Source organism: Diadema antillarum, unplaced genomic scaffold, assembly GCF_040938485.1.
Source record: "Diadema antillarum isolate AM-2024a unplaced genomic scaffold, OU_Dant_1.0 scf00000035, whole genome shotgun sequence".
NCBI lineage: Eukaryota > Metazoa > Echinodermata > Echinoidea > Diadematoida > Diadematidae > Diadema > Diadema antillarum.
This window is the reverse complement of record NW_027270924.1, coordinates 4,046,396-4,067,650: the sequence shown is the minus strand read 5'-3', so window position 1 is coordinate 4,067,650 and position 21,255 is coordinate 4,046,396. Positions and strand designations below refer to the sequence as shown.

At 37.8% G+C, this 21,255-nt stretch overlaps 1 protein-coding gene across 3 annotated transcripts in view; it reads left to right on the top strand.

The window, feature by feature from the left end:
* Positions 1-21,255, top strand: part of LOC139744317 (uncharacterized) — a 74,667-nt gene that overhangs the window by 36,507 nt on the left and 16,905 nt on the right. For 2 of the 3 annotated variants that reach the window (XM_071654768.1, XM_071654763.1), the window contains exon 2: positions 14,621-14,678. In XM_071654768.1, coding sequence (XP_071510869.1) covers positions 14,652-14,678 — 27 coding nt within the window. In that variant the 5' untranslated portion in view covers positions 14,621-14,651. Of the gene's footprint in view, positions 1-8,262; positions 8,784-14,620; positions 14,679-21,255 lie in introns of those variants that run through there. The other variant, XM_071654776.1, reaches the window with a different exon arrangement.

Genomic DNA, 21,255 nt, shown 5'->3' with positions numbered 1-21,255 from the left:
AAATAAATTGATGAAACGTCGCATTAAACGCATAATACAAACTGATATATAGTGGTCAATCTCACCTGCCGAATGAATTCTCTGGACGAAGCAAAATGAAACATACATTTTCTTCTGTTAGCAATCAGTTTCATAGTTTCAGAAGGCAGTATTTTTTTTTCTAAAGGTCAAGCAATTGGAAATTACACCTTTATTTGCACTTTTGGATATCATAATAATCATTTACATCTAACACAGAACACTTTATGCGTCTTGATTATGGGCTTAACAAATGCATCGCAGCAAAATAGTTATTTTTTACATTGTCCTCGATAAATGTACCTTTGGTTTTGTATGATAAGTGACATGCACATATCATTTGTGTAAACCATCTCCTGTTTACCTCTAGATCAAGAATTCAATGTACGAAATATTCATCCTGCAGAGTAAATAAGCGACCTTAATTATCATCAGTTATTCGAAATGGAAGCTGTCTTGGCATAATTAGCAAACGACAACAATATCCACCAAGTCTACATCTAGAGACGACAAGACACACACACACACACACACACACACACACACACACACACACACACACACACACACACACAAGGAACATTTCTAACCAGATCATTGGTTTTAAAGAGGTAGTAGCAGTGTCGGCATGACATTTCCTTAAAATAGTTAAGTATTGATTCAATACCAAGGGCACATTCTATGTGGTTCACAACTTGGAACGCGCAGGCCTGTAATACTCCATTGAATCGAAGCTCTCGAGTTGTTACATCAATCACGTTCTAACATTAATGGCACTTGTCGTCATAGTACTATTCGCAATCTGATAATCTCGTAAAGTCACGTAACAAAGCATACATCAGTTTAGAGCCATTATTAGCTGTACAGTAGAAAAGATTAATGATCCTACCTTCTGCAAAAGGCAGTGTCAGATGTTGCCAACCTATGCGAAGTCAGTACATTGTATTTGGGCTGTGTTTGCTGACCATTTTATGCATTCGTTCAAAGTTCAAAGTTCAAATTTATTTTCATTTTCATCAAATAAACAGAATAATTATATACAATTTATAAGCAGAACATATTTGTAATAATTGCAAAAAAGTAACTTAACAAAATACATTTGGTAATGAGTAATAAAATGAAGAAAACATAGAATTGTATTATTTACTAAAATATATACATATGCATAGTACAAATTAAATAAGGATGTGAATGGAAGTGGGGTGCCCACTAAAAAGCAAAGCTTGTACGATGGGACCCTCATTCGTCTTTATTAGAGTTAATATAATGTGAGTCTGTTCTATAATACCATAATTGCGTTCATTATTTTTTACGTTTGGCTATTTTCCTACCCAAGCATATAATGTATTTTGGAACACTTATAGCTAACGCTGATATATAAGACGTCATATCTTTAAACGTTGTGTGCTGTGGTGGACTTGAATCAAGTTCACAATCAATAGCATTGATCACAAACAAGAAAACCGAACATTTTGTCGTTCAAAATGCATAGATACGAGGGGTAGACAGTGATGGTAATATAACCGGTGACCACCACGCGGAGTTGTGTTCAGCAATAATAACCATGATAACAGCCGTCCAGACGGCATGATAGCACCCAACTCATCGTACGGTGTGTCATCAACGGGTGTTTACCAACACGTCGCTCTTACTTGCGACTCATATAAAAAACAATGCAAGGGAAACATCCGGACTACTTCTTTGCTTGTTCAGGCAGGTATGGTCAGAATCCCAAACAGGTGTATAAATGGCGCTGGAACTATTTGTACGGGCGCGTAAAGGCATCGTCCACTTAATCGTTATAACAATGTTGTCGCAAATGATGATAACGTTGTCGCGAACGATTGCAACAGCATTTTACAGTACAGCTATAATTCGATAACATCAGATAATGGGGAAAGCGTTATAACCATTACACTGGCAGTGAAGACGTATATGGCGTCATAATGGCTTACTGAATGAGAAGCAGACGTCATTATCTCTTTTATTATGACGTAGCCTCATAGCTTTAATTTTCTCTGGAGACTCTATGTCTCTTCTTTGTGTTCTACGTATATGGCCCAAGACAAAGGGACAATTACTAGTCTCATGCCAAGAAAGAAACATGAAAAAATGCAAGAGCAAAAACAAGAACAAAAAGTCAAAACAAACATCATGTTGCAAAATTTTCTTCAGAAGAATAAGCCATAAGTCATGTGAGTAGTAGCCGGCAGAGTTAGTAGTCACATGACAATGAAGAAGGACCATTTTGATTGGCTTTTTGGACGGTCTGTCACATGACATACAACTGGCATTTCACCTGTCACAACTTTTGTAGCACCTGTCCTTAATTGTCTTTTTTTTAAATTCCATTATAGTCTTAAATATGTCGTCTGTAAACCAGTATCACTGGTGTGTGTTTGTTTGGTTGTGTGTTAGTTTGTTTGTTTGTGTTTGATGTTTGTGTGTGTGGGAGGGGCTTAATGTCAATGTTACTCTTTACTATAGTCGGTTGGCAATAATCATTTCATCGTATCATCATACATAATTGGATTAGGGAATTAAGGAGCATGTGCGTTTGCGATCTTTTCCCATTTGCATGACACAAGAGAGAGAGAGAGAGAGAGAGTGTGTGTGTGTGTGTGTGTGTGTGTGTGTGGGAGGGAGATCACAAGTTAGTTTCATGAGATTCTGATGATGGTAACAGTGTTGGCTTTAGAAAGATCTAATTATTAGAGTTGCTCCTACCAGAACCTCTGTCTTCATGAGATGACCTTCTCCAGACAGAAATCAGGCAAGGAAAAAGCTAGTAACACACCTTAATCCATCTTCTATTATCATATATTGTCTGAAGTCCGCGCTGTATGCTGCAGAAGCGCTCTTTACTGCGTAATCGTCGTAAGAACACTTTACGACTCTCGCATCTAGCTGCGTTCTCCGGGCCATTAAAACATGAACGTGACTCTCGCTCATTGAAGGAACGTAAAAAAAAAAAGCCACAACAAAGAAGAAAAAAAGGGGGGAGAGAGAAAGAGACATGGAGGGAGGGGGGGGGGGGGGAGAATATAAGAAGAGGGTGAGAAGGGAGGAAAGGGGATATAGAATTGGCTCATTTAAGGCCCATCCATTCGTATTTTGATTTCCCCTGTGGAATCCGTAGATCGATGTGGTCACTTGCTCCTATTACTTGCTCGCCTCTTCCCCCTCAACTAAGTCAGAGAGACAAACAGCAAGGGAATAAAGTAACCAATCAGACTTATTGCTTTTTATCACCTATCTCTACCATATGCTCCTATTATCTCTTTCTTTCTCTCTTTCTCTCACCCCCCCCCCCCCTTCTCTCTATTTTTCAATTGTCCTGTTTTTTTGCTCTGCTTTTCTGTCTGAAACTCCCTCTTTATTTATCTTTCAGTCTGTCTCTATCTCTCTCCTCTGTACAAATCTGTCTGTGTTCTTATGTTGTTGACATGTGGTAGTTACATTCCAAGCACTCGGAAGTTCCTCTTGGCGTACAAATGAATAATTTTTGGTCTTGTGTTTCTTCTCTGGCGTTCAAGATACATTAGTACTTCTTCTGGTTATGTGGAAAATTCTACAAAGTGCTAAGCCCTTTACGTAATCAGGTCATGATCTATATCGTAAATTCTATAGAATAACAATGAACTTCTATATCTGGAATCTATACAAATTTTGCTAATTAGACCTGCAGCGTTTGCCTTTTTTAAATTGTATTGATCGAGTTGATAAGGTTAACTGTGCCAGCTCCCGGTCTGATGGATTTATTCCAGGATGTTCTTGCATTCTATAACAATTCTCAACCTCCCTTTTTTACCTCGTCCTTGCTGGGTTCTGTCAGAGCCTTGTCTATCCGTCTATGTCAAAAAGCATAAGCCTGTATTGCCATCTCATTGGGTCTGATTGTCAATATGCCATATAACCTGCCTTATGATGGATGTGCTTATCAAATTATCAACTCTGTATAACAAGACAGTAGATTGACAATTTGTACTTCACCCCCGTTCCGCGTCGGTGGGAGCGATTAGACGCGTAAATTCTATTACGAACTGCTTGTCACTAGCATAGCATCGCTCGACAGAAAGGGACAATCCAATTTGCCTCTATCCGTGTGTGTATTGGTGTAACAGATCGACAACACGCCATCTTCGGGCTTCAATGCGTTTACCGTCGGTATTCGTGGAAGATAGATACCTTGTAGTTGTTATCGGCAGATGTCGGCAAGACGAGTGTTTTTTTCTTTCACGGCCTCTTCCAGTGTTTATCACGTGGTGTGCGCATTATTCTATTCGTCATGTCAAGAAATATACACAATTCAATATGATTGATGAAATTATTGCATGACGTTAGTACGTCGGAATGTAGCGCGTAGGTATCAGTGCTTGATGTCAGATGTTTTTTACATTTCTTCAAAGTTTGTTCGGTTTCTCGCTCGAAGTAACACCACCTCCTTTTGTGGGAGCCAATGTTTACAAGCATTGCTTTATAGTGAGCCGCTTCTTGGTACCAGAATTCACCAGCAGAAATGGAGCTGTGTTCGAAATTTAAGTAATTTGCTGATGATATAATCATACCGATGTATCAGTTTTGCATTTTGAATTGTTCTGCTGGAAGAAGATATCAAAAAGTCAAATTTGTAAAATCAAATTAAACCGAATTTAGAGAACAGGTAAGATGGAATACTTCAATCACATGACTGTACAGGTCTGTTTAAAAGTGTGTGCGCTTGCTTAGCTGTTCGCTCTGTTTCACTTCTTTAAGTTTATCTTTTATTCCTTGCTTTTGTTTTGCCTCATGTGTCACTGGAATAGTCAATATCAATTTCAATGATTGTTTTTTTGTATAAGACGTGTCTTCTTCTAGAAACAGTCAGAAGTTATTAGTGTTATCATTTTATTTTATAACTAATTCCTATCTTACATAACGGATCATATCTAGTAGGATCCTGACTGTTTTCTTATGTATTTTTTTTTGTATCTCCGAGGCGAGTATGCAGCAAAATTGTCAACCTAAAATGACATTGACCTTGCATGCCTTGTGTGACATCAGCGGTCATGGTCATATGACTTCAATTTCAATTTCAATTTATTTCATATTTTACACGACAATAGCACAGAAAAAAAAATACAATTATCCAAAACCAAAATCATACAAAGCATAAATTGGCTGAAACTTCATCGAAATGTATAACAGTCTCTCTCAGTATGGAGACAAAAATGTTTGTTTAGAGTTGGGCTTTGGTCATAGTACGAGATATAATGATGGGGCCTACGTAAACGCAAGCTTGTTCAGCCGCGGGTCCCAGGATAAATCAGATAGAGGAATTTTTGAAGTACAGATATATATTCAGGCCATCTATGATTGGGAGGAACTTATTGAAACTAAACAAAAAAGTCAAACAAATGTTACTAAACAAAACACAGAAAAGCCACATGATGCAACAATATCAAAAACTCATTACTAACAAGTTAGTAAGGATGAGTATGGACACGTCGGTTTCGAGTCTGTCCAATTAAAATTGTATACTTCTCGAAGAGAAAACAAAATCTATTTCAAGAAAATGTGGTATAAATGACTTTTTTTTTTAATGGATTCAAATAGCAACCCAACGAATAAGTTTCATAACGATCAAGGAGAGAGCCATATTGAATTAGGTTTTACATTTAGAACAGTGATATTATATGCAATAATGAGTCCATGACGTAGCACAACTCTTCCAATGTTTTTGCCTAGATGATGATAATAAGAATATGTTATTATCCTTCTCAGTGGTCTAATAGCAGCTTGAAATTCCCTCTGTTTAAGAGCACACATTCTTTATGTTCTTTTAAAATCAAACAATTATTGCTGAGCGGCTTCAACCATCCATCAACTCTCGTCTTGTTACAGTCTATCATCTTTAATCTGGCAAAATATGAAGTTACATTTAGGGAGAAAAGAACTAAGAGGTTCTTGTTGATATAATAATAATGCTTGTATATGATTACATATTGTGAACCACGCAAAAGATTCTATCCGAAATAGTAGAACGACGCGTAATTTCTCGATGTCACAATTATGACACTTTCATTGTTTTATGTGTTTGACATGGCTATTGAAGTAAAAAAAAAAATGTAGTAAGGAACAGAGTTTTACTTTAAGGCATCCTGACGAACTGCAAGCGAACTCGCCTGTACGTTCTTAACTGCCCTGTAAGTCCGCCTGTGTGAGTGGGCGTTGGGGTGTGTGCTTAATGAGAATAAGAATCGGTGTCAGTACACACGACAGGTCTCGCCTCTCTCGTCTCTCTTTGCATAATGATAAACGCTTATGATCAAATTGAGTTTGTGCACAGTGAGCAATGTGGGTGTGTGAGTGCGTGTGTGGCGCGCGCGCGAGCGTGTGTGTGCGTGTTTCACACGTAATCATCCCCCCAAATTTGGCATTTATGTCCATCAAACAAAGTGTGAAACAAAATACAAAGCATACTGTCCATTGCACAACTGTTGTTTTATCAGTAAGAACTACATAAATCGTAAAGTATACAATGAAGCGTATGCAATTTCGCAGAATAACCAAGAATAGCAATGCATACCTTGGAAGGTTGACCAAAAAGTTTATATAACAATGGAAAAAAGTTGCCAAAACCGAATGTTATCACATAACGATTATCCAATGTTATATATCGAAAGCAAATGTTTTCTAAATCGATATTTTAATGCTATGAATTTAAAAGATTTAAAAAAAAAAAATTGCATCTACATTAATTTCAAAGTTTGGGTTCAGTATAAACAAATGTATTTTGAGAATGTACTGTTCTCAACAAAGGAAGATAGAATTCGTTGGATCGTCGCGTGGGGTAATCATGCACATGGCTAATTAGTATGGAATAAATCACGAAATTAGGAAGTTGATTGATGATACAATTAAACATGAACTGGCCCTGTTAAAATGCATAAAAATCTTTTATTGTCAGATGCTTAATCTCGCATTTATTTGTAAGCACATATTGTCTTGCCTATATTCCAGTTCAGTTCAGTTCAGTTTAGTTTTACTTATTTATTATTTCGTTATGCATACCTAATGTCAAACCTATTAGATCTAGGTCATAAACCAGAATATTCGCGGTTGCGATTTAGCCAATCGTCCACCTGTCGACCTAATTTGAGTGTAGAAAGCAGCGCCGCCGCGATGCGAGCTGGTAAATGAGTGCCGCTCCAAAGTGGCTTATCTGGTGTACGCAAATGATGTTTTAATGAGTAATCAGGTAAATTAAAGCTCGCCAAGCGAGCACAATTGGGGAATGCGGCGCCGTTCATCGGTTCGCGAAGAGTGGAGACTGACATTCAAAAAAAATTCCAGCGCTGGTCGTTGGCGAAGGAGATTACACGAGAGAAGCGCAGTTTGTGTATGCTGATAATTCTAGTAATTCAGTGCCTTTCATCAGGGAATTCGACTTGATTGCTTACTTCCTTCACTATCTCACCTCTCTTCCCTTCTCTCTGTTCATATAGGCTATTCTCTCTCGGGCGACATCCCCCCCCCCCCCCTCTCTCTCTCTCTCTCTCGATCCATTCTATATGTATGTGATGTTGTGTGTCGCAGTGTAAATATATTTTGCAAAAATCGGCATTTTACTAGGATAATCATGTACATTCAGTTTACATCGGACAAAATTCATTGGTCCATGGATCTGCAGATTATCAGAATATTGAACAGAATTGTACGAAGACTCATACATACTATGATGAAGTTTATGCACCGGACGCTAGTGCTAGAGTGACTAAAAGGCATACATATCCAACATTAACTTCTTGTGCAAGAACTCGTCGTCGCATTGCCCAAAATGTAACGAATAGTCACAACAGTCACGCATGTGACGCTTATCGATCGACCAAGACGAATGCACAGTTGATATTACATAGTTCATTCATCTATTGTTACCCCAATATACACTTCCAGCCGAATATCTGAATATCCTAACCTTCTCTATAAGATCCATGGTGAAAAGTTAATATTGTATGACATTTCTACCTGCAAAATTCTTGCCTGTGTTATTAACCCAGTCCCCAAAGAGGTCGGGTCATCCTTCAAAGCATATACGAAAAACTACCCCAACCTCCCCTCTTCCCTACCCCCCCCCCTTATATAAAAAACGACGAGACATTCGTTCCATTGCCAATCGCTAAGACGCGTATCAAAACACAATATTTGAGTAAACCATTCACAGCGAGCTCCCAATTTTGGCGCGCAATTAGCGAGACCGAAAATCTGGTCGCGGAAGACCAACACCATCCCAAGCTTGCTGGCTGCTGGCGCGTCGCGGAGAAAAAGGCCCGCGGATTTTTAACTGCACACTATTCATGCATGCAGAGCGGCGATCCGGTCGACCGTGTGCAACCTCCATACGAATTAGTACGGTAATGAGACTCGTGAGTTCAGCAAGCCCTTTCCCGCCGACAGCGGGAAAATCATGTCGCTAACGCGAAGAGGCATTAATTTCGAAGGAACCGTGGAAAGACTTACACTCCCGTGTTTCGTCTCACGAAGATCAAGACGTGGTAATCGCGCCGTGGAAATCAGCTGAGACCATGCCCGATCTTGTGCGAAAATGCTCACACAGGTGATGAAGCGGCCACAAAATCGCATGTAGATCAAGTTGTGTGCTTTCTTTGCGCCTTTTCTGTTATTCCTGGTTTTTTTTTCCCCTCTGTCTGCCAAACGACCAGCAGTGACGAGTCTTCTCACATCCAGACTGGATCGGGATCTATTTCCCACCTGTAGACAAAATCGTGAGTATATTAAACACGTGTTTTTGCACTTTGGCGTCCTTTCTATTGCCTCTGGCGGGCTTGCCGAAAAGCTTTCCAAGGCGCTTGAATCGCCGTCCACAATGCGCGGGGAAAAAAAAACAGGCGAGGCAAGAACATGAAGGTTAGAATTTCCAAAAGTGTTCATCGTCACATTTGCTGGGGGCGATTCAAAGGGAAGACTATCGCTGAATTGCACAAGGACATATGAAGGAGGGTTTATTGTTCAGAGCAAAACTGCATCGTAGCTAAATGTATATTTGTTTTCTCACAACCCTCGGTGTTCACAGAATCTTTCAAAGGTGAAGTTCTTACGTCTCTAGGGAGCTTCATTACGACTTCTTCAACAGACATTTAACAAGATTTTAACCGTGGCACAAGGGGCGTTATTTGGATGGTAAGATGTAAACAGAGATGTTTTGATTATTTTGTAAAAATGGGAAGGTGAAAATATGAAGAGCAGGTGTCGTAATCCGTGTGTTTATATTATTTACATTAAAAAAAACCCTTCATTTGTCACCCATTTGTCGCCCCAGAACGAAAAAATTAAAAAAAAGGTAAAATGGAAAGTTTAAAAAAAAGTACGTATATTCTAATCATTTGACATGTTTAACTCTTCAGTTATTCCCATTTTGTGTAATGCTGGAATACTATTAAACAGGTCTTTTTTGTTGCTAATCATCAACCCAAACCAAGAAAATTCAAACTATATGATTCGCAAGTCTGAAGAAAAGTAGCTGGAAAAGAACAGAGAAAATCGTTTGTCTTCGTCATGCAGCCTCTTTTCGTATTTCCTTTCCTCCTTAAAAAAGAGCACAAAACGAAGCAAATACATTTCTCATGTTTGCGCCAAATCATCAATGTCATGTCGATATCATATGTGTGAAACATGTTGTTAGCCGGTTACCTGGGCAACGGCACAAAAGCGTTTCTGGCTTACATGACGCAATGGATGTGAGGCGGAAAAAAATATCTCGTTCATACCGTCACTTGAGATGGAACCTTAAATATATCATTCGCTTGAAACGCTGGAGAAAACTATATTACACGACATTCTATCCATCTCAAATATTCCCGTATCTTCTAGATATTTGGTATTACAGAAGTTCGTGTTAGTTTCTATGTGACGGAAAATTTTTTTCCAATCGTAATAAGAGTGATTGACATTTCATATTATTTCCGTTAAAGAAATATAATCTTGCGTTCTTGCCGCAGCACGAATATATACTTCACATTCTGAGAATCGCTTGATCAAATCCGAACAGCATGTTAATGATATCCCTCTCGAGTTTATACATCATGTATAAGCAATCATCGACACATTTCCTTACCAAGTATATGGAACTTAATTATATGGAAATTGATTCTCGGCCCTTTTTTTTTTTCTATCCATGAGTTACTAAAAGTTTATCGACTAACATTTCTACGAGTGCACCCTGAAAGGGAATGTACAATACTGGTTGAGGTGGGAATTCATTTTTTGAACATTCCTAAGTGAGATAATGGGAAACCTCTGAGGAAATATGAAAGAGCATGTAATTTTAAGAAGGATTCAACTTTTATTTGATGAAAATTGGTTTTAAAATGGCTGAGATATCCAAAAAAGTGATAATAATAAAAGGCAACAGGCCACGCCTTTTATTAGGATCTCTTTGTTTCACCTTGTTTAGGGATATCTCAGCTATTTCAAAACCGATTTTCATCAAATAAACTTGTGATACCCCTTAGAATTGCATGCTCTTTGACATCTCATAGAGTGGTTTCTGAATATCTTGCAAAACGTTAAAAGCTAAATCCTCACCTCAACCAGAGCTGTACACACCCTTTAACACAAATCTGGGGCAATTTAAATCACTCAAACCAAATGAATGAATTCGGAAATTAGGTAAAACGTGTTTTTTGTTTTTGCATAGTGGTAATTCCCAACACTCTGAAAAGGTACCTATGCACGGGGTAAACGCATACAGGAAAAAAAAAATCCCGTTTTTTCCCTTAGCCACTGCCGTTCACGACTACTCTTGAAAATGTTTTTGTTTTTTTGTTTGTTTAACTGAGTGACTGAAATATTCATACATACATACATACATACATACATACATACATATCCATACTTATGTGTAATAAATGATTATGTTCATATGTATATATAAATACATACAATCTTTAATGTTTCTGTTTATTCTCTTACCTTACAGTATAGGCAGCAGACATGCATGAGTCACCCTTTGTTGATATCATAAAGCTATGAGATTTTGGAGATTAGAACCAAACCGATATATTATTAACTTGTTTGTTTGTGTAAGGGCGTCTTAGTCAGCGTATATGAGTACAAATCAGTGGTAGTTGTTTTGTTTTGTTTTGTTTCTTTACTGTTACAGCCACTGAATCTGGTCGTATCTAATGGTATGATTCATTTTCAGATTTTCCTCGGTGTTGTTGACTGTGGGGTAGTGTTTGCAACCAATAGCCCGTTACTCTGTCGATGTTAGGTGTAACTTGTGTCTATTCATAATCCTTGTCTCGTAAAATAATTGGCGTCAATGTCAAAGTCTCCTCAGTTCGTCTTGAATTAGAGCACGATTGATGAATAAAGATTGGCAACACAATCGAAGATATGATATGGAATATTTTCCACCAAACTCAAGCATCATTTGAGGCAATATACGAGGATATGTGTTAGATTCGGATTCTTGATTTACACAACTAATGTGACGACATCATTTGAAGCTGAAATAAAATTCTCTTCCTCCTCCATCTAAATGCATGCACTCTCTCTCTCTTTCTATATATTCATCCATTTATGCGTGTATCAACTTGCAATCAACATATAAATCTTCAATATCCATATATATATTGTTGTTACCTTCAATATGTCTAATTTTTCCTATAACTCTCTATCTAACTGTTCTCTTTTATATTCACTCGCAACGATACAAACAACGCCGAGATGGTAAATGTGCATATATTCCTTGGATTTTATTGTTACAAGACAACTTTATCTGCTTACAAATCTTCAGCCGTTTCAATTTCTAACAGAAAAAAAAAAATATTTCCCTACAGAAATTAAATGTTGGAGATGGTTTTACTCGCGGAAGTAGCGGTTTCGTGGATGAAAAGATGCCTTTATCCTATTTGTGCATGTCACAATTTGCAATAGAGTATTTTACGCTCCGGAAAGCGCGAGAAAACATGATATAAGATACAATGACATTTGGGACCCTTTTATTTCTTCCCGCTTTGAACTATGATGTCAAACACTGCAGCTGTAAATGTCAAGCTTTCTATATACACATTTATACAATTTTGATCTTCATGCTCTTGATTATCACGACACACCAGTAACAATACCAGGACTCTTCGCTATTTTACTGATTTCAACATCATAATTTTCGATATCATTGTCAATGTTTCCGTTGTTATTATCATCGTCATTGCTCGACTTAATAGCAGATTATACAACATAAATTTACTGCATAAATCACTTTACAACCATCACACTCAAAGGAGGCATTCGTACGTGGCAGAACGAAATGATTACTTCATATTTCTTATCTTTCAGTGAACGGAAAACGTTTCCTTCCTATTTGGAAACCAGACATTCTGCCATTTCAAACTATGGCGATTCTGTAAGCATCGGGTTTTGTGACAGTAAGCGTGAATCTTTACGATTAGTAAGCACCATCAATTTTTCTCCGAGGATTCGTAAAAAGAGAGTAGTAGAAGACTAGATGACAATGTTGGTTATGATTAAGAAATCTTGCATAATAGCATATCTTGGGAACATATTTCCCAAGATATATATAAATATATATATATATATATATATATATATATATATATATGTATGTATATATACATATATATATATATATATATATTTCAGCATTTCCATATACTTATAATATTTTGTAAACTTATCCTTTATTATGTATTATGATGAAATTTATGTATTCAATGTCTGTAAAATATTTATATCTTTTATGTTTGAAATTAATGAATGAAAATGAATATATATATATATATATATATATATATATATATACAAATATATAAATGTTTTTTTTGTTTGTTTTTTATACAATAGTTGCATCCTTTTCACACCTATTCGTGAAAGAGATTAGCAGTGACATTCGGATAAGTAAAGAAACATACAGTGATGGTTTTGTTAACTGACCCTGATAGTTGTTGGGTTGTTTTGTTGTTGTTGTTTTTTTGCCCGATTGTTATCGAGCAATTATGTTTGCAAAGCAAGAGAGAGAAAGAGAGATACTAGAGAAAAAAAAAAAGAAAGAGAGAGAGAGAGAGAGAGTGGGGGGGGGGGTAGAGGGAGAGAGATTGAGAAAAAACGTGACAAATATATAAACCCCAAACACATTAAAAGATGGCGGTTCGCTCTAGAGTGCGTTGGCTTCTCGAAGTTCAAACTGTAGTGCACTGGCACGGAGGACTGTGAAAGGAATCTTTGTTTCTCCTTCTTCCATTAAGGTAGACCGACAAAGCACCAAAGAACCCCCCTCCCCCCCCCCCCCCCCCCCAAAAAAAAAAAAAAAAAAAAAAGATGATGAGGAGGGGAAAATGATATCGCCAGTGGAACTGCCGCTGATGAGTGGTACAAATGAACCCTCCACACATTACGGGTCCGGCTGGTAAATGAAACAGGCAAACATAGTCCCATAGACGATCAGCGGTGTGGAAGAAGTAATAGAGTGGAGGTTGTGCGTTTCCCCCCGCCACCACTCGGCCCGATTGAACCATCTCAACGCCACGAGAGCGGGGCGGGTTCGGCCGGCCATGCATCGCTCCCTGTTTGCTCATATTAAGTCATTAGAGGAAAGGTAAACCGGGTGTGCACCGGTGTGCAAATATCGGGTCACCCACTGTACTTTTACCAATTCCGTATTTGAAAGGGAGAAAGAAATTAAGAAAATAAAAGGAACATTAAAACCCCCAGATGAAATGAAGGACGAGCTATAAAGGGATACGTTTTACCCTCCCGAACTGAGGCCCATGGGGTGCGCTTATAAACATATATGCATATTATCATATGCAGGAAGACAGAAAAAGAAAAAGGATTATGCTCAACAAAGTAAATGATAAAACATACTTATTTTTTATCGGGGGGGGGGGGCATAGATATATCCTTGAGTTAATCTGCCTTACTTCACCCCCACCCAGTAGAACAAAGTGACCATATGCCAAAGATCACTCGAAAATTTGTCAAAAATAATCATTGTAATAACGGAGAGATCCATCACAATATCCTACATGAAAATGACATTGCACACACAGAATTAGAGATGGATGTATAAGTGCCATTTCCAAAGAAAGTATACATCTTCCTGGAAATATATCTTATGGAATTTTTTCCGCCTCGTGAAGTAGCAAGGAAGCACGCCTTAGGTTTTTAAAAATTTCTGCAAGAAATTTCCGTGTTTCTATCCCAAATCACTTTCTGATAAATTACGTCTTGTGGCTAAAATCTCCGATGTGGGTTTCAGTTGATGCACTCCAAGATGCATTCTCCAATAACTTTAACAGATTACTCCTCCCCATCCCCCTTTTATTCCTTCTGTTACAGTCATATCTGTCAAATTGGTTTAGGAAAGAAGATGTCATGGAATACGTATAGGTAATCAGAAATGAAGCGTGCCTTTTAAGTTGTTCGAGAGAGATGGCCAGACGACGAGAAAAGCATATTATGTTATGAATTAGGCATGATATATTTCATCTCGAGTTGGCAAACTTAATTTGTAATATTATATATATATTTCTCTCTTATCTCTTTCTCTCTCTTCTGGTGTGTGTATGTGTCTCTACAGAGAACGAGCGAACACTGTACCAGACGATCTGATGATGAACAGACGAAAGGAATACAAAGTAAGTTCCACATGGTTTTGTTTCTGCTGTCGCTTCTGTTTATTTCATTTTCTTTGCAAATTTTGCTTCGAGGGATTCTCTTGTCAAACTCGTGTTGAAAGGATTCCAGAGCTGCCAAGTTTCAGGAGGCTTCATCTTTTCATGTCCTTACAATAGACTATTATAATCTTTTGATTGTAATAATAATGATAATAATAATAATAACAATAATAATTACAAAAACAATAACAATAACAATAATATTAGTAGTAATAACAATAGTAATAATAATGGTAAGAAAAAATGATAATAATGATAATAACAACATATATATATATATATATATATATATATATATATATATATATACATATATATTATTGATATTAAGACCTCCGTGATTCGGGAACTATTTCTGTCTATTGAGATGCATGTAAAACACAATTATCTTCTTGATTGCTCTGCGTGATTTTGATTTTGATATATTGGCAGCCCTGTGATTGTCAAGGGTGAGGGAGAGAAATCACTCATCAAGTTTCTATGGACATGATGGATATGACTATGGTTTAAACAACCAACGGAAAATGGACATGGATGAAATCTTACCCCCCCCCCCCAAAAAAAAAAAGAATGATAATAATAATAAACAAAAAATAACTGCAGTATCAACAAAATACCTTCCGAATCTTTTTCACATATATTTTGACGATGGAAATCTCTTTTTCATATCAAAATGTTCATCTCTCATCAAAATATTTGGACATAAACACTGAAAAAAGGATATATTACCAACTACACAATCAGAATATGATTGATTTCGAGTCCATTATACAAAAATTTTGATCGTTTCTTTGTTTTGTTTGTTTTTATTGTTCCATATCCCACGTTTCAACAAATAAACCATAAACATTTAAAAAATGCATGGGGGAATTGTCAAATACAGCATTTAAGACAATTACAAATATGAAATATGAGGAATCTACATAAATAATGAGCAGTGAATCGCTGATTCACTGTTCGTCATTGTTTCAAATTTTGGTGACATTTATTTTAAGACCGATTGAGGTCTACGTTTTCATTAGGCGCAACGGGGCTTGATACTACCAAGGAGATGTCACACTCGTGTATGATATGTGATACCTCTTTGATACAGCCTTCATGATTTTTATTTTTATTTTTTCGTATTGATTGAATGACATCAGTTTGAGTTACTACGCCGACCTGGTCTTGGGGGGGGGGGGGATGGGTGGTTACCAGGGATATATATAGAAAGTCTCTTTCGAGCGACAACCAATCAGAGTTGAATAATAGGGCTTTGGAAAACTGTTCGTTATTATAACTTTTGCGCAAAGCAATGCATTTATATTACCACGTCATTTCATGTAGGCCTACATAACCACAATAACAGATTATTTTATGCAGGGCCTACATGAGATATTGCCCAGTTGATTGTGTCAATGCTTGACACTGAAGTAATACTGAGTCCTTTTTATTCCAACCCAATGACACAATGAGCCTTTCAAAGGTAATCAAATTCAATGTTATGTGATCCATGCCAGAGTGCGTTTTGTTAATTTGCCAAAGTAGATAATGTACAGCGTCAACTGGGAAAAGACATGTTATCATAGATCGTCAACTTGGCCGCATTTTTTATTTGGCATATAAGTAAAGCTGAGCGTGAAAATGATAATCAGCGCTTATTACTTCTATACAGTATGCGAAATTGCATATATGACAATTCATCCTTGTTCTTCACTGTAATCACATCGGCTCTTTTCAGCATGAGCGGTTCGTGCTGGTGATATAAAAACGCCTTTTTTTCCGTTTTCCTCTCGTGCGCCATTTGAATACATCGTACCCCGAGTGCACATTTTGAATGCTGCTGATCCATGTTATCACGTTGTGTAATGAGGGCCTGTAATTGACATCAACCAGCTGTTATAACGTGCCCGGAATAGTTTACCCACAGTTGTAAGTGCAAACATCTGAAATGATGTTGAAAGGGCGACGCAAAATGCATCTAGCGTACAAGCGTAACTGGTTCTGTGTGTATTCACATACGCTCGTACGAAAGGAACAATGGTTTATCCACATTTTGTGTTGATGTATGCATGTGGTATCGTGTACTGCATCGTTGCATTGTGTTTGATGTTCATTGCCATTACCACTTGACCTCTATACGACTGACAACTCCAAGTTCGAAGAATAGTTACCCTAAGCGTAACAAATACATTCACTCCATAATCTCATGAAATACATCATAGTGCCTACATAAACATCGAGTACATTAAATAAGATGTTAAGGTGATGTATATAGTCGAGGAAGTATGAAAGTCGAGACAATAAGCTATTCAAGTCCGACTGGTGGCTCGGGTCCTGAGAGGAAGATTATCCTTAAATTTGAATAGAGCAAGTCCAGTAGTATCAGCTGTAATAATATGACGAACTTTGAGATTTGTTTAAAATAACTGTCGGAGTAATAGGAGAGAACTTGTGCGTCTTGAAGGAGACTACTGCGGCGATTATGAGCGAGAGCGTGAAAGCGGAATTGATGATGATTACACACAGTCGCGATTTATGGCATTTCACATTTAATGACTGCTGCGTGTTCCATTGACAATGAATCAAAATTTGTCGTCTCTTCAATATTGCTAGTAATATATAAAGTTGGCCATGAGTACATATCATAACTGACATTGCCTAGAATCATCAAGAATGTCTTTTATTTCCCCGTGGAATTCTATCAATTTCTCTTAAATGAGTCTCTAAACTCTTACACTGCTATACCCATACTTACGAACTTACTTAGTATACAACATTAAAGGCAAGTTAAAACGGTTGTTGTTAGAGGGTTGAGTGTGATAAGCGATATTTTCATCATAATTGCCCAGACTTACATTGATGTGCGTGCAATACAGATTAATTTCCATCGGGGAAATATAAGTGAGGACGCGGTTACTATGGCAACGACTATTGACACAATGCGCTTCGCTACCGCCAACACTATTACCAGAACGAAATATTCCGAAATGATAATCACTTTTACAATGCGTAGGCGAGATGGGTTTTGTAGGGTTTGCGAAATTTGTCAATTGGGAATATGATAAAACACTTATCTCTTTCTCCTCTGAGTTTCTGTAATGTGCTCTATTTTTGCACGAACAAAATTGGATACTCATGCGTGTTATCACATTAATTCTTCTGTTCCATGAGTTTAGGATCATATCACTAGGCGTGTTGAAAGTGTATTAATGGGCTGCAGGTACAAAAGCACTTGTATTCACGGCCTGTAGCCTTAATGAAATTGTATTCAAGAGCTGCAAGTTAATCATTACATTATAATTCAACTTTGTTTATCTTTTTTCATTGCTTACAGAATGGTTTTGCACCTAAATGTCTCTGATGCGGCAATATTCCATGATTTCTTCAAATTCTCGAATAATAAGAAGCTTGCTTGAAATGCCGAAGAGCAAAGCCTCGTGAGAGGATAAGACCTTTGACGATATTATAGAGCATGCAAGATTGTTGCGTGTTTTGTTTTTCTTTTTGTTTTTAAACAAGCCTGAAATCGTCTTTTTATTTGTTGGGTTTTCCAAGTTCTGCCCCGAGGCAAACATGTTCAGTCTTACTTTTACATACGGTCCTTCTCTTTCTCTCTGCCGTTTTATCTTTCTTGAGCCGTGTCGAATAATTCTTTCGTATGGAGTCGGCATATCATAGTCCGTGCACTACAATATCTCTCTTTCATCGTAAACATATAACGGGAACATAACTCTTCAATCCACCTCTCTCCCTCTTATACATTATACACATATTTGTATGTGTATGTGTGTCATTTTCTGTTATACATTTTCATCATAATTCATACCCATGCATAGACAGACATATAGGAAATATACATCGACCACGGAATGATGAATGAATCAATCATAGAAAACAGTGACTTTTTTGATACATCTTAGAAGAGTATACTATTACGTCGAATCACGCATTCCGTAAAAGATAAAAATATTGAAGGAAAGAGTCGAATGATTATGGCAAACATTGCGCCACATATCCGCTGGCTATTGTGCATTGTCAACTGCCTACTGGCGCAATGCCTACTGGCGCAATGCCTACTGGCGCAAACCAATTGTGAAAGTCAATATGTTTGTATTAAACAAGCGGCCGAGAAAGATACAGTATGCGTTGGTTATGTATACTGTCAATATCATAAGCTTTTTATTGTTATTATTTTTTTATTTCATAACTTATGTAGGATTTGGTATTACTTTTGCATAGGCTACATGGTATGAATGTGATTTAGCAGCACAAGCATGTGACAAGTGAGAATTAAGAATAAGCATAGCCGCTTAGCTTTGTTTATACTCATTTCATTGTGAATGTGCTTTTAACGGGCGAAATTTGAATAAAGAACATTATAAAGTTAGGGTGTAAGTATGTGTGTGCGCGCGGTGCGTATGTGTGTGTATATGCTGTGTCTGTCTGTGTGTGTATGTGTGTGTGTGTGTGTGTGTGTGTGTGTGTGTACGGGAAATCTGCATGCCCTCTTGAGGTCTTCAGCGAGGCGTAACGCGACCCGCCGCGGTGATGTGAATCGTGAATTGGTCCCCGTTGAGAACCCAGAAAGAAAGAGAGAGGGAGAGAATAAAGAAAAAAATACGTCTCCTTGTCGTATTGAGTTTCGGCAGGCCCTAGTCCTGAATGGACTCCTCCATTAAAAGTCGAACAGAGGTAGTAATGGACAATCATGCAGATTGCGCTTGCAACGGTGAAGTGGCCTGAAATCGGAGAGCGGCAGAACAATTAACCCCAGTAAAGACTCTCACTGTTCTTCGGCATATTATATAGTCCAGCATTAATTTGCTCTCAAACGTATTGCGCTCTTCAATTTTGAACTCCTGGAGTTCTGGGCGAGGCTTGGTCTGAGATGGAAATGTGATCACATGGTGTGTGACGTCATTTCGATTCCGCAATCTCAAGAGTGACAGTGAAAAGTTTGGTAAAATAACTCTCTCCCCCACCTCCCTTCTCCCTCCCTCCCTCTCTCTCTCTCTCTCTCTCTATTCATCTATTAAATCTAGATCGAGAGAGGGAGACATATATATACATATATATATATATATATATATATATATATATATATATATATATATATATATATATCCCCCTCTCTATCCATCTATCTGTATCTCTCTCTTATTCTGGGCTGGGTCGCTTAAGGTGAGGTGGGGACGAAATCTAGATTGCGTAGCGCAAGCGTGTCATAACTCGGCAGTCAAGTAATCCAGCATGACATAAAATTATCATTATTCTTGTTCGTTCATAGTTCGTGTGCTTGTTTGTTTGTTTTTCTGTTTTTTTCAAGTTACCTGCTCCTGTTTATGGCCTTTCCAGAATTGCCAATAGTCTAGGAATTCAAATTAATTTGAATCTTAATCATGAGCAATGGTATATCCATCTAAGATTTGAACATCAACCGCTAAAACTTACAGTACTAATGGTTAAATATGTGCGATATACAGATTATCAATAGCCTATAAAAGGTCACTTTTCCAAAGATGTGGTGACAACATTGTGTGTGCTGTTTAATAGAGCGAACGTCTCTCTATTGGGAACGAGTAGTAAACTAGGTAGAGCTAAGCTGAATTTGTCACCTCCCGAACCACCACAAACACCTGATATTTATAGAAGCGACATCGATGACTACTAGTACACTATTTTCATTTCCCTAACTATTGCGAAAGAGAGATATCGATAATTTGTGTACCTTGGTAATTCATGCTGTATCGTGCTGTATTCAAGTATCGCGTTCCATACATTTTCAAAGCAGTGTTGTCTATTTAACTAGCAGATTTGAAAGGATGAACGGCCTTTCGCAGGTTCATGGGAGGTTGGTCCCATCTTTCTTGGTTGATAAGGGTAAATTTTTTATCGTCTCTTCGTATTCATCATGTACAAACACACACACACACACACACACACACACACACACACACACACACACACACACACACACACACACACACGCAGACACGCACACACACTTACACACATACACACGTGACAAACATGTCCATGTGCCCCCAAACAAACATGAACCAATTACTTAGTCGATCTATAGGTTTCAAGTGGCCCTCTGTAGCTTTAAACTATGGATTATTTCACGGGCACGGTCTTCATGACTCCATAAGGAATAACAAACAGCAATAAACTAAGAAGGGTGAGGGAACTTAGTGGTGGGTCTATGGAAGTACGGATAGTCGCGATATGTAGCTCCTTATTGTTTTATCAGACAAGATAGGAACTTGGAATGTCTGACGTGTCTACAATCATAAAGATAAAGGATGCGCTTTTAGTCTTATTTCAGGTCCAAGGAGCAATGATATATATGCGTGATACCGAGTTTGCGTAAGAGCTCAAAATGATTGACGCTTTGAGATGTCTGAGTGCTTATGAAATATATCCATCATGTTTACAGTACACACACGCTTATCTCAGTACGTAATAAATCAACAAGACGCGGTGGTGTATGAATGTTGCGTGGATGTGTGTGTGTGTGCGCGCGCGTGTGTGTGGGTATGTCTGTGTGTGTGTG